Source organism: Polyodon spathula, chromosome 1 (assembly GCF_017654505.1).
Source record: "Polyodon spathula isolate WHYD16114869_AA chromosome 1, ASM1765450v1, whole genome shotgun sequence".
NCBI lineage: Eukaryota > Metazoa > Chordata > Actinopteri > Acipenseriformes > Polyodontidae > Polyodon > Polyodon spathula.
In genome coordinates, this window is record NC_054534.1 from 89,590,302 (window position 1) to 89,605,122 (window position 14,821).

The window sequence follows — 14,821 nt, forward strand, 5'->3', positions numbered from 1 at the left end:
AAGTAAAAGCTACATTTATATTTAATTATTGCTGCTGTTGTTGTTAATATATATTTTTTTTAACATCGTCAAGTGTTTGTGAAAATAAAATGTTTATAGGTAAGTAACAGCCCTGTGTAACAATTACAGCACAGATGTGCAGATTTCTAGTACAGCATGTGCTTCAGTGGCACAGTGTTCTGAAAGGGATTGTTTTTTCATAGAGCTAAAAATGGGTATGGTAATTTGTTTTCTTTTTAATTTTTAGATTTTTGTATTTGTTTTAGTGCTAGAAGTTAAAGCCGTATGATTATTATTATTATTATTATTATTATTATTATTATTATTATTATTATTATTATTATTATAACTTTAGAATTTGGTGCTCTATCACTATTAGAACACATTTATTTTAAAAAAAAAATAAGGTATTTAAATGATGGATATTGACAAGATGTTTTTTTTTTTTTTTAATGACTTAATCATCTAATTAGTGAGCGAGTTGATTGGACACTGGCTATGGAGTGATTTCAGCTGTTGAATTGCAAGCTTGAATAAAAACAAAAAAGAAAATCACAGAAAAAAACAATATGCCACGTCCCTAAAATCGGCTTGTTGGAGGCCGGACTAGGGCAGTGTACAGTGGCTCGCCATCTTGGGTGCTCACAGCCAGCAATTTCAAACCTGGCTAGATGGTATAACCAGACACACTCTGTCATTGACAGGCCACAAACTGGGAGACCAAGAGTCACAACACCTGCCCAAGAGTAACAGATCATTTTGCAGCATCTTCGTGATGTCAATTGTTAATCAGCACAATAAAAAGTCACTGCACCTGCTCTAAAACAGTTTTTCATTTTTTCGATCACATCTAATGAATTTTATCTCCAAATATGTGACAAGTTTCTCTCTCTCTCTCTCTCTCTCTCTCTCTCTCTCTCTCTCTCTCTCTCTCTCTCTCTCTCTCTCTCTATATATATATATATATATATATATATATATATATATATATATATATATATATATATATATATATATATATATATAGTGCCTATAGAAAGTCTACACCCCCTTGAACTTTTTTCACATTTTGTTGTGTCAGTGCCTCAGAGTTTCATGCATTTAAATGAGGATTCTTTCCCACTTATCTACACACCATATTCCACACTATTAAGGGGGAAAAGTTTTCATTGAGAAAACAATTATATATTAGAAATACAAAACTACAAGATCATAATTGGATACATCTCCACCCCCCTGAGTTAATACTTGGTGGAAGCACCTTTGGCAGCAATTACAGCTGTGAGTCTGTTGGGATAGGTCTCTACCAACCTTGCACACCTAGATTTGGCAATATTTGACCATTCTTCTTTACAAAACTGTTCAGCCTCTGTCACATTCCTTGGGGAGTGTTGATGGACAGCAATCTTCAAGTCATGCTACAAATTTTCAATTTAGGTCGGGGCTCTGACTGGGCCACTCAAGGACATTTACCTTTTTGTTCCTTAGCTACTCCAGTGTCGCTTTGGCTTTGTGCTTTAGGTCGTTGTCATGCTGAAAGGTGAACTTCTGTCCCATTTTCAGCTTTCTTGCAGAGGGCAGCAGGTTTTCCTCAAGGACTTCTCTGTACTTTGCTCCATTAATTTTCCTTTCTATCCTGACAAGTGCCCCAGTCCCTGCCGATGAGAAACATCCCCATAACATGATGCTGCCACCACCATGCTTCACAGTAGGGTTATGTTCTTTGGGTGATGCGCTGTGTTTGGTTTGCACCAAAAATAACGCTTTGCATTTAGGCCAAAAAGTTGCATTTTAGTTTCGTTAGACCACAAAACTTTTTGCCACATGGCTACAGAATCTGCTGAGTGTTTTTTTTTTTTTTTTTTTTTTTTTTTTTTTTTTTTTTTTTTTTGCATACTTCAAACAGGATTGGGCTTTCTTAAGTAAAATACAGGCCAGATCTGTAGAGAGCTTGGGATACTGTTGCATGCACACTTTGACCAGTCTTGGCCATACAAGTCTGTAGCTCTTGCAAAGTTGCCGTTGTTTAGAGGGACTGCCTGATCTAGGCGGGGTCTTAGTGGTACCTTTCACATCTTAATAATCATCTTGACCGTGCTCCAAGGGATATTCAAGGCCTTTGATATTTTTTTATACCCATCCCCTGATCTCTGCCTTTCAACAACTTTGTCCCTGAGTTTTTTAGAATGCTCCTTGGTGCTCATGGTTGAGTCCATGCTTTGAAATGCGCTACCCAGCAGCTAACCTACAGGAACTGCTGAATTTATCCTGAAATCATGTGAATCACTACAATTTAGTGCATCTTGTCCCCACGCACAGTGAGGAAGATGGTGCAGGAGGCAAAGAAGAATCCTAGGACCACAGTTGGAGAATTACAGAACTTGGTTACATCTTGGGGTCACCAAGTCTCCAAATCAAGAATTAGACACCACCTATGCCAATAGCCTATTTGGAAGAGTTGCCAGAAAAAAGCCTTTATTGAGAGCAACCAACAAATGTAAGCACCTGGAGTTTGCTAAATGGCATTGGCACGTGGATTGGAACCGGGTGCTGTGGTCAGAAGAGACGAAAATAGAGCTCTTTGGCCACGCACACCAGCGGTGGGTTTGGCGTCGAAAGAAGGATACATATACAGACAAGAACCTCATACCTACTGTAAAATAGGGTGGTGGATCTTTGATGTTATGGGGCTGTTTTGCTTTCACTGGTCCTGCGGCGCTTGTTAAAGTCAATGGCATCATGAACTCTACCAAGTATCAGAACATTTTAACCAAAAACCTGGTTGCCTCTGCCAGGAGGCTGAAACGTAGCCGCAAGTGGATCTTCCAGCTAGAGAATGACCCCAAGCACACATCAAAATCCACAAAGAAATGGATAATTGACCACAAAATCAAGATTTTGCAATGGCCGTCTCAGTCTCCGGACTTGAATCCCATTGAAAACCTGTTTTTTGAATTGAAGAGGGCAGTCCATAAGTGCAGACTGAAGGATATCAAGGATCTGGAAAGATTCTGTATGGAGGAATGTCTAAGATCCCTTCCAATGTGTTTTCCAATCTCATAAAAAAAATTATAGAAAAAGGCTCAGTGCCATTATCCTTGCAAGGGGAGGGTGCCAATCGTGCTGGTTTTAAGAAAATGTAATGTCACCTCATGTCTTGGAAATGCAGACCAGAGGCATTTTTGCTGCAAAGTTGACTTACATAAGCAGTAAATGCACACATTGTGATCCTCATTGACCCACCTGCTTGTAGTATATACCTGATTCTGAGCCCTTTAATGTAAGTTTTAAGTTGTAAGAAAGTATCCATTTTAGTCTTCAGTTTTATTTTATGTTGAGGCATTATAAAAGCATCTGAAGGGCTGCATTTGTAGAATAAACAGTTACATTTAGACTTAATTTTTGCAGTTAATAAAATTAAACATCATAACACTAGAGTTAACAGATAGATGCCATTTAAAAATACTCTAAAAAAGAGGACAATAGCACTTAATGGGCTAAGAGTTTATGTCGGGACTCTGTTGTGCTGACTTGTAGAGTTTACAGCAGGTAAGGCTTATTTTAAATATTTCTAAAGCACAGTCCTACTGCTATGTAAATTGTCTGTCACCGTTGTCCAAAGTGCATTTCGATTAGTTCTGATCATGTTTTTGCTAGGCTGTCATCAGCATTAAAGCTGAATCTTACTGAGACCTCCTTTACCTTTATTCATTCATGAAGTTTTATAGTGTCCAAGTCTACACATTGTAAACTAGTGGCTATTTAGTGCCTTCTCTTTGCATCTTTAAACCTAAAATAACAATTGCCACATTGAGAAAAATAACAGATGACTGTAGCCTTAAAACATCCAGGAACTAGCTCTTGCAGTCTAACCGCCTGTGTACCTTTAAACTACAGTAGGCCGATATGATCCAGAGAGCAAAGCTAAATGGGCTTCTTCTCCATACTATGCCTGGATGTAATTAATTGCTGATAGTTCAACAATTGGATAGGCTAAAATGTGGGTTTGTGAAACCTCCATCTGGAAAACAGTTTAGTTTGAGTATTCCTATTATAACTAAGAAATGCTATTATCCAAAACGTGCATCCAAACCTTTTGGAATGCAAGCAAATAAGTCTGCGTCTCCCCTTTACAATACAATTTCTGTCTCAATGTGCTGTATTTATTACTGATGCTTGGCCATAGAAGTGAAAACAGCTTGGCAAACATGATGACTAAAGAGCATCATAATTTATTATGGATTCATGCTCAAGTTGCAAATATAGGAAGACAACTACAGCCAAAGTGTTGAACAAGAGACATTTTTCACAAACCTTCACATTTCCTAAAGGATTTGAAAAACAGTAATTGAGAAATGGTCATGTGTCCCTTTTGATCCATTTAAACACCTGCACCTCATTGAAGAAGTTGCTTCCTGGCTGTCCAGTGGCCACACATTCCTGAATAAACCATCTGCCATCTCATTGGGAACAACGTTGTTGAGCTACTGTATTATTGCTAGCTCTTAGATGACCTGTTGATCAATTAGATTACTGTAAAGCCATAAATATTTGCGAACAAAATATTCGGCGTATCGCACCCATAATACCTATTTTGCTCCAGAAAGGTTGGCATCCTGTTGCAATATACTAAATATGTATTGTTACTGAATTTTTGTATTTGTGCCAAAAATGTTTGCGGCTTTTTTTCAGATGCAAAAAATGATAATAAAAGGCTTGCAAATATTTATGGCTTTACAGTACTGAATTTAGCCTACTGTTTGAACTAAAACTATAATTTTTGGACAGCATTGTTTGAATTGTTAGAAAACATAAACAATCTTATATGGAGAAAAATATTTTATAGAGCATAGTTAAATTATTACCAATATAATTGGAGACATATTGGAGATGTATAAATTTTTTTGTTGAAAAGAAGTATCTAGCATATAAGAATGTCAAAAGGTTTATTACAGTAGATTGCAATAATAAAATGCTGAAGAAAAAAATGTCTGAAGCAACTGGCAAATCTTTAGAACGTCTTGCAGTTAGTGAAGTTAAACAGCCGCTTTCTCAGTGCAGCCTTTATACTGGAATCATTATGCCGTTGGCCAGCAGACTAGCTTTTTAATTATGCCAGCCCATCCGTGTTTACACAAGACTGTCGAGCGAGAGCTATTGAGTTTTGCAAGCTTCCTGGCTAATCCACACTGCAACTCTGTGTTGGTATGGTTTTTCAAAATGGGAGGGGTTGTGCTAAAAGCTGCCTCTGCATTCTTTCCCCTCTGAACTCTGTGGATAGGACAGACTGAAAGAATAGCAAGGAAGAGGGTGGGAACAAGGAAGAGAAGCTGATGACATCATAGCCTCTGGAAACTGGAAAGTGAACATGCTGCTTAGAAGGATGGGGCGGACTGCTTTTAACTTTGTTTCAGAGAAAAGCAAACTTTGCCTGCATTCATTCATGGCTGCTGTTTGAGCTGGAGGGGATTTTTTTAAACTAAGTTAGGGGTGAGACTCGGTGAAGAGCAATCTGGAAGGGAATAATACAAAGAGGGAACAAAAGTTTTACCCAAGCTAGGAAATGTCACCATTGTTCAGCTGGGTGGCCAAGGTAAGAAATTCTTGTTCACATCACTTCTTCATGTGAAATCAGAATTCTAATGTCTCTAATATTAATTTGTGCGTATTTAAATATCTGTCGTCCCCCCCCCCCCCTTTTTTTTTTTAAACTGGTAGTTGTTTGCAATGTGCAAGTTGCCATTGCATACATAGTTATTCATACCTTCGCTTCTGCCCAGTTGTGGCAGCAGGAGGTATTGTCAGCATGACATTTTATTGAAGTGAGATCATACTCTTTTATGATAAGGGTAAATGCCAGCCACTTTAAGGCACGTAAAAAGAAACAAGACACGTCTCATTTGGGTACAGAGTTCATGTATATTTTTCACAAGTGTAAAAGTATGTTCTACTTTTTGCAACTGAAAGTATAGTATTTTGACACACTCCTGCAAAAAGTGGATGGCTTTTGTGAAAATGGCTTTGAACTTGTTGAAGAAATTCATCGATGATTCTCTCAAAGATACCGTTTAATGCATTTTACTATTTTAATTGGTTTGGTTTTGAGATTGATAGTTACAAATAATACCTTCATTATTATTGTTATTATAAGATGGTTTAAGTCAATATGTTAAAGCCATCCACTTAAAACTCATGAGAATTGTGTAAGTACTATAAGTTAGTCTGGAATTTTAAGTAATACACCTTCATAGGTTTTTTGTAATCTTCCAAGCTGTTGCTTTATTTGCCTAGTGCTGTGAATAGGTCAGCTGTAAAAATGCAACGCAGTGGAAAGAGAGACTATAGCAGAGATTGGAACATTTGACTTTATCATTGGATTAGGTTCAGGGTTGTTACTGTAGAATCAGTTGCAAGAAACTGTGACAATGTGGGCCAATTAAATCATTAAAGTAAATCAAACTTTTATGTTACAAAACTAGTAACAAACAACTTCATTTCAATTACTGTCTCACTAACTTTGTAACTGTTGGAAGTTTCCACTCACAAAAATGTTACTAAGGGAATAAATACTGTAACTTTATTGTAAAGCGGAACATGATAGAGTGCTGATAGATTTTTCCATTATTTTATCCAAATATTTGATGGGTGATTTCTTGTTTGTAGAATAATAAAAAAAATAATTCTTAAATCTTCAAGCTAACATTGTTGGTTACAATGTCCCTACTCTGAACCAAGAGTATATAGTCAGACCTTAGAGTTATTAGTCCACCTCAACTTTGTAGGTGAACAGTTTTTAGAATTAACACACGTGGAATGCAGCCAACACCCATTTATGGTTAGAGTAACTCCCTGCATGTCCTAATACAAAAAAAAAAAAAAAAAAAAAAAAAAACATAAAATGTGCTGATGCATCACATCAAGATTTAAGACAACATTCATCTTTGTAGTTAAGAAAAACACCTATTGGTCTGCTAGTTACTGTAATGTTTTGGAAAAACATGCTGCTTCTTGTGTGTAAAAGCTTCATAAAACTGTAGCCTGGGTGCCAACTTTTGAAAGTGCAGTCCCATTGCATTCCACATTAAGAAAAAGGTTGTCTTTAGTATTATGGTGTTAATGTGACTAAAAATCACTAAAGCAGAACTTTGTCTTTTTAAGTGCTACAGATATGGAGAAGGCAGGAGCATGCAATGTAGGCACAGCTCCTTAACAGGACTGAACATGAATGACATATCTCATGTTTTACAGCTTGCAAAGTAATTCCATACATCTTCTGTCACTCTTCAGGTGAAATGATGAGGAAAGTGCAGTGCTGTCTAAAAGCAAGGCCTGCAAACTGAGGTTTCTCAGTGTAGTGCAGATATTTCATTTTAAAAAACTACACATTGAAATGGATTTGCATGGTGTGAAAAATGTGTGGCATAATTTTGTTAGCTACAATCAGTTTTTTTTAAACAAATACTCCGACCTAATAAAACATTTGCTATAATGTTGGACAGTCAGAAACCCACCTGCAAATTGTCATTCATTGTTAAAACAAACAAAAAGAATCCTCTTCCCTCTCAAAACAGAAGTAAAAGTAATGAGACTCTTCCTAAACAAAATCTCATTTTCAAATTTAAGTAAATGTCTTTGTTTTCTTGTTTTAAAATTTCATCGCTTGCAAAGTAGGGATGTCACAGGGGTCCCCGAGTGGCTCATCTGGTAAAAGCACAGCCGCGTGGTGTGAGTCAACAGCGCAAGTTCTCATCCTGCCTGTACGGAGTCGCCCGTCTTTGAATTTTCTTAAAACTGACAGGGACAGCTTCTCATATCGCTGCAGCGAACCCTGCTGGCCAGGCGCCCAGTGAGCTCAGAGCCGACACCTGCAGGGATGGTCTTTGTCATCCGGGGTGTAAAAGAGGAAGCTGGCTTGGTCGTGGGATCAGAGGACATCCACAGACCCTTCAGATCTCCTGAGCTGTGTGGGGAATTGCTGTGGTGAGGAGAAAAAATAATGGGACATTCCAAATTGGGGAGCAAAATCTGTGGTAAAATAATGGGGCACACAAAATAAAATAAATGAAAAAGTAGGGACATCACGGTGTACCAGTTTCATGGTATAGCATGGTGTGCATTGCCACAGTTTTGATACCATGATCGTTTATCCATACCACGGTTATTGAGTTTGCAGTTTACCATTATATGTAAAATTAGTTTGCAGTCCCTAATGTAATAGTGTGTCTGTCCCTAATGTCTCCTCAATCTATATTTGTTTTTATTTTTCGAAAAAAAATATTTTAAACTTTGCTCTGACGTGGAAGCTTATTGAAAATATGGCCTTTTGTATAGGATGTTTATTGTATTATGTAGTTGGAGAGAGAATAGGGGAAAATATGCTGAAAATATTAAATACGTTAAAATATGGAAGGAGTTAAAACACATCCAGCTATGTAAAGCTGTTAAAAGCTCCATGGAGTTTATTTTGAACATGACTTCTGTGTATTTCTTTAAATTGTTACTTTTTATGGTTACTGGTTGTAATAGCTGTATAATAAAAAGACACTATAACAATAGGACAATAACCTTCAGAAAATATACCATGGTTATCATAACGTCAGAATTTAATACTGTGGCATCCCTATTGCAAAGTTGTTTCATTTTATGTCGTATGCACTTTTTGATTTGCAGTTTGTCCACAGCACTGGAGAAGGGCAGGGAGATGTAATGAATAACAACTTTCACGTCTCCCATCTGCCCATTTTAAAAAGTGTGCACCGAATATGCTGCGTTTTGTTTATTGTTACAGTGACTAGGGATTTGGATTGTGACCTGACTGGCACAGTTTGTCTAGTCTAAACCTCTCTGTGTTTGTAGTACAGTAGGTGGTCATCTCTGGAATTAGGAAACTTTTTTGTGGGGATGGAGGGATTGAGGGGGGACTTCTGCTTCCAAGGTAAAGGCAGTTGGTGTCCTCATTTAGATTATCAAAATCCTCCAAACCAAGACAATGCAGGAAAAGAGATAAAGAGATGCCTGACTATTTCCTAGGTATATAAAAAAAAAAAAATAACCTGTAAAAACAATGCTGTATGGCTGTTTGTAAGAAAAATGAGCCAACAACATCTTTGCTCATTAGACTTCGAGTGGTAATGGGATAAAAATGTACCTCACATTGACTTTATTAAGATAATCATAATAACCCTCCTGTGACGGTGTGTTCTGATGGACTCCCAATCCCTAGAATTTACACGCAGTGCTTTTATAACTCACTTTTTGTGCTGCTTATTTTATGAAAAGAAACCTCCTGCTTTTATTTATTTTATTTAATATAAAAATGTAGAATGCTACTAATTTGTGCAATATGTTTGTTCATAGAAAGATATATATTAAAGGAAACTTAATCAATTCAGTAACAATCGTTTTTGACTAGAAGTCTTTCTCAACGTCTTCAGTTGTAGTTTTTACTGTGTAACCAAGTGTAGTGCATTTGTATTTGCCTGGGTACTTCAGTAGGTATAGCTGGAGCATGTCTTTGTGATTCCAACACATTCAGATCAAGGCACCTGTAGCCTGCAAACATGCGGGTACAGTATAATCAGTTAGCTGCACACTGTATAGTAACTTCTGTAATGAAATAGATCTAGCATGATATTATTTCATTTCCCAGATTAAACTGTGATGCTGCTGATATGGCAAGGGGAACTGACTCATTCATTTTGATGCTTTTCATTCCATTTTATAGAGGTTTGTCTTATGTCATAAACCAATCTGAGTTTTATTTGTATATAGGCATATATGGAGACTACACTGTTAAATACTCTCATTGCTTAACTATAAAACTTGATGGAAAGTTAATGACATATTATTAGCCCGTTACACTCAGGCCAAGGAAGGTTTTTACAATATTCCCACAAGACTGAAATGGTTGAAAGACAAACGTAAGTAACGATTACGCTAATGGATTCTGGACATATAGGGAAGGATTAAGCACTGCTGATATTGCTGTAAACTACTGGAACAATACATTCATTTAGAAGGGAAACTATAATAAGGGTGGAAGGCTCTGGCATTTGTCACCCTCAAATGTCAGACTGTAGACCCTGATAAGGAAAAGCAAGTACTATACATGTAGCAGCTCCAAACGGACTTGACACAGTGTTTTGAAATAATGGCTGAAGATTTTACTGATTAAGCAGGATGTTGAGTAGCTTGGTTTAAATTAAACTAACAAACAATTACTTCAATTTGAGTCACATACATTACCATGACAAAGTACAGTTTGGTTAATTTTGTATTGGCATGAAGTAGAGGTTTGTGTATAGTTGTGATTAGATGATGAAGTGGCATGTTAGGGTTAAATCAGTGACCTCACATCCCAGAGGAATTTGAATGTTAGTCAAGCATAATGTCTGCCAGCCAGAGCTCTAGAGACCTTTGACTATTTTAACTGTATGTAAAAGGACTGACCTAAAAGCTAATAGCAAACTACAAACCTATACTTGATAGTGGTTATATTTACGAGTAGAAGAAAGAAGCATCTGACAAAAATAAAGCCGCCACTGAGTTGTAGTTTTCTATTAGTGGGTGGGTCAAAGTTTTCATTTAATCCCAGCCACAGTCTCGATGTCATTATCTTCTTTTATTTTTAAGAGAAATGTGTAGATGTTGTGCATTTCTATAGTATGCTAAAGTTCCTTTTGAAGGAAAGTATGCAGCATATTGTGACAAGTGGCATATGTGCTACAGCAGCCCAAATCACAGAAACCTTTAACACTGGACACCACACCTGTTTCCACTCGAACAATGCATTAGAAGCTAAGTGGTCCTACCCTTCTCAAATAACGGGGGAAAAAAGCTAATTAGCCCAGCAGTTGAAGCCAGTGGGTATGGGAAGCAAAACAGAAGGTTGCAGGTTGTTTGTTATTTGTTTAAAGCACATTGTAATTAAGCTGGTTCTGGTAAAGCAAGTTTCTTAATTACATTTTAAGCAGGATACTAGAGGGTGAGGAAGCAAAAGTAACGATGCTGAAATGCCAAAATACTTGATGTACAGACTGATAAAGAAAGATTCATAACCTATTTATTTTTATTTTTATTTTACCTAAACATTATTCAAGAGTTTGGCATCTTATAAAACAGCCCCTTGGTGACCAGAGCAGCATCATGTGCACACTGAAAGCCTAATTACTGATTTGTTTTATCATTAGAGTAAGCCATAAGAAAATTTACCAACACTTTGTTTTAAGAAGAATCTGTTTATGTGGTTATTCTGCAGGTCTGTTCCTTTTCCTGTTGGCACTTCATGCATTCTTAATATACAATTAAACGTAGCCAAATGCAGCCCACACAGTTCAAGATGAGTAAGCAGTGACCCTTGCAGGCACGAATCGCTGGCCTTCTAAGGAGATCTTTCAGCACCCTTGGTTTTGAAAGAGTCCTGTATGTAATTAGCCCAAGGTAAGGTGACATGACTAAACTGCATCGCAAGTTTTAATTTAAATTTTAAAAAATAATTTGTTGTACCAACTGTCTAACCAAAGTTAAAAATTAAACTTATTAATCAATAGAGTGAATTCATAATTTATATATTGTGAAGTGCTTGGGAGAGTAATTTAAAAAACGATGGTCTTTACCCAAGTGTTGTAAATAATATTATAGTTTGATGTATATAATAGTGTAAACAATGATACAATAATGCTTCTGTTAACACCTATAACATCCAAAGCCAGCAAGTTTATAAAGGGCTTATTCTATAAAACAGGATTTCCAAATGATCTGAGCTACCACCCAGACACAGAGTTTGTAACAAGAAGTCTTTGTTTGCTGATTGTTTTAAGCTTATTAACCGTACAAATGTTTGGATCAGCTTTAGGACCCCCTGAAACAAGGCCTCTGTTAAACGTTGTGAAACTTGCTCATTCTTGAATTAGGGAGGGTGAAAACATATTCTCTATTAGCATAGCTGGAAGATTGTTTGTTTTTCTGCTGACTTTCTAGACAGGAACACACAATTTAAATATTTCAACACAGCAGGTCTGTATAAAGCATGGGCCCTTCCACTCATGATCTTTATTCTGACCCTGTTTTAAATTGTTTAATTGAACAAATTAAACCTCAATCCAGGCCCTGAAGTAGTTAAATGTATTAATTGTACCTGTTAAACCTGGAGTGGAATGGCCCTCCAGGATGTGATTGGGCACCTTTGGTATACTGGCTCCATTACATCACAGGTGGCACCAGTAAACCATATAAGATGCAAGGGCTAAGTTGTTAGTTTCAGACTATTTGGAATTGACTGAAAAAAAGGTGGATATTGCAGTTTAATAGCTTTGGATTTAATTGGATTTTTGTACCAGTAGCATGGATGACTTCTCCACAGAATGGATTTGGACTGCAGGCTATAGATTCAGAGCACTGTTTTAATTAAAGAACGTAGTTGATTTTAAAATGCAGCGGATCAGGGTCAATGTACTGTGCTTTGTATTCAAATTCTGTGGCTTTCTCTCTCTCTCTCCTTGCCCTGGAAGAACACATTGCTTCACTGTTGAGCATTCAATCCTTCCTCTATGTATTTTATCACCAAACTAAACAGCTGCACCCTTCAGCTGTTCCCACACTGTCTAGGAGAAAATAAAAAAAGAACAGTTGGAATCAACTAACTTGATTTTCTTGTAACCGATATTTGAAAGAAATGTCATAGTTGAAAGATTAAGCCTTCTGGGCAGCTGGGAACTGTTTCTATGTTTTTGTTTTTTCAAAGATCATGATGATACAACAGTTTCGCTATAAAGTACACAGAACGTCTTCTGCAGACTAGTAGTGTTTCTCTGTGATGCTGAAATTTTTGCTCAAGAAAAGCAAAAAGATGTTATACAAGTAACAGTCATGTATTGTGTAGGTCAGCTCCCACACTAAGTTTTGACACATAATCTCCATCCAACTTGGGACGCATAACTCCTAGCATAGTGAACTACCAGATGAGCGAGCATCCATTGACAGGCACTATTAGTTATATATTAGAGGTCTTGTTATACAAGCAGTTAGGATATTATCAGTTTTAACCATATATAGAGTATTGTGTTTTACCATATTAAACAATATCTGCTGTTGCTTAGATCCCAAACGAAGTCTCAGCTGTTTGTCTTTTACATTGTATTAGGTACTTGGCACAAGGAATCTGGGGGGGGGAGGTGACCCAGCACAGATGCATCCTGTAAAGGCACAGTGCTAACGTATTGAATATCTGAATGATCTATTACTGTGGAATACATTGTGCTATTGTCGGATAGAATGTGGGTTATTACAGACCTAAAAATAGTCTGAAAAATATTGTGAAGCTGGGTTTTGAATGGAGTAAGTTTCTGAACAAACCTGGGAGTGAACAAATTTAATAATGACCTGATACAGCACAGACACCCACGTATTACGTGAGGGGAATGTTATTTTGATAGTTTAGGTGTTGCTGTATTAAAACAGGTTATAACACGTCTGTCATTCTAATCGCCCTCAGGTAATACCGTTCTTGTTTGTGGAAAGTGTACTATAGTGTACTATAACAATAGGACACACAGTACATTTTTGTGTAGTTAGCAGCCATTAAGGTTACATGGCCATTGTAAACCTCACTAATTTGTGAATTTATTGCTCATGAAAAGTACAGGAACAAATAGCATTATGCGTCCTGACAGATTTTCCACATCTCCATCTAGACTAAATTATTATATGCTGTTCAGATCTGTGGCTTTAATACTTTACACTTATTCACTGCATTTTAGATTTACAAAAAAAAAAAAAATTATGTTTCTATATAGCCCCCTTTCCATCCATATATCGAGCGAGTTTATAATTTAGTTTGTAAAATTGCTACAAAAATAGCGACATAAGGGCAAAAAATTAGTTTTCCATTTGCAAATTGTAGGACGTTGTAGGACGATGTGGTAGCCAAGTTTCAACCTTTTCCACCAACTCTCATAAAATATATTCGCTAGATGATTTTCCATACAGTTTTTTTTCAATTCAGCAAGTATACTCTACTGAGCAAGTACCTTAAAAAATGTAAGTGAAACTTGATCCAGTTGCATAATAATAATAATAATAATAATAATAATAATAATAATAATAGTTATTATTATTATTATTATTATTATTATTATTATTATTAATAATGATTCCTTACAGATTTTAGTTTACATTTTATTACAAATGTTCCATCGCGTTTATTTATTGAAAAACTATTTTGTTTCTTTGGTGTGCTGATGCAATATATATATATTTTTATGATTGCCAATTCTCTTCTCTTTATTTATTTGGCTATTGTTTATTTATGATTACTGATCTTCCCCTCCTTTATTTAAATCAACCTATTTCTGGAATATAATTTCTTTTTCCTTTTATTATTTTATACACCTTGTGTTTTGGTTAGCATTATTAATTATTGAATGTGCCTTTTACACTGTAACTCAATAAAGTACAACCCCACCACGGCCTGCGTGGACTGTGTAGATGCAGGAATTAATGATGCTGTTTGATTTTATTTGATATTTGTTTGCACATTTATTTTGCGTTTTGGTGTTTTTGTGGTTTTTGTATTTGTTTCTTTTTCTCTTCATGTTTTATATTTTATATTTATGTTTGTGTCGTTATCACATTTCCTGTATCTGTCCTTTTCCATGCTCTCAGTGGTGTGGTTGTCATTTTTAACTTCTCTACATACCCTCAATACTTGGCGTTTCTTTTTTAACTTCAGCTTCACCTGCTAAACCATAGAAACCTGATATTTACTACTTTTTCATTTTAATAAAAATATAAAGGCAATTTTAAACTGCACTTGTGACTACTG

General features: G+C 36.3%; 1 protein-coding gene across 6 annotated transcripts in view; it reads left to right on the top strand.

Annotated features, from left to right (window-relative positions):
• Positions 1-14,821, top strand: part of LOC121323871 (TBC1 domain family member 1-like) — a 90,276-nt gene that overhangs the window by 17,668 nt on the left and 57,787 nt on the right. The window contains exon 1 of one of the 6 annotated variants that reach the window (XM_041265216.1): positions 5,304-5,593. The exons of the other annotated variants lie outside the window; for them this stretch is intronic. Coding sequence (XP_041121150.1) covers positions 5,564-5,593 — 30 coding nt within the window. The 5' untranslated portion in view covers positions 5,304-5,563. Of the gene's footprint in view, positions 1-5,303; positions 5,594-14,821 lie in introns of those variants that run through there. 6 annotated transcript variants of the gene reach the window in all.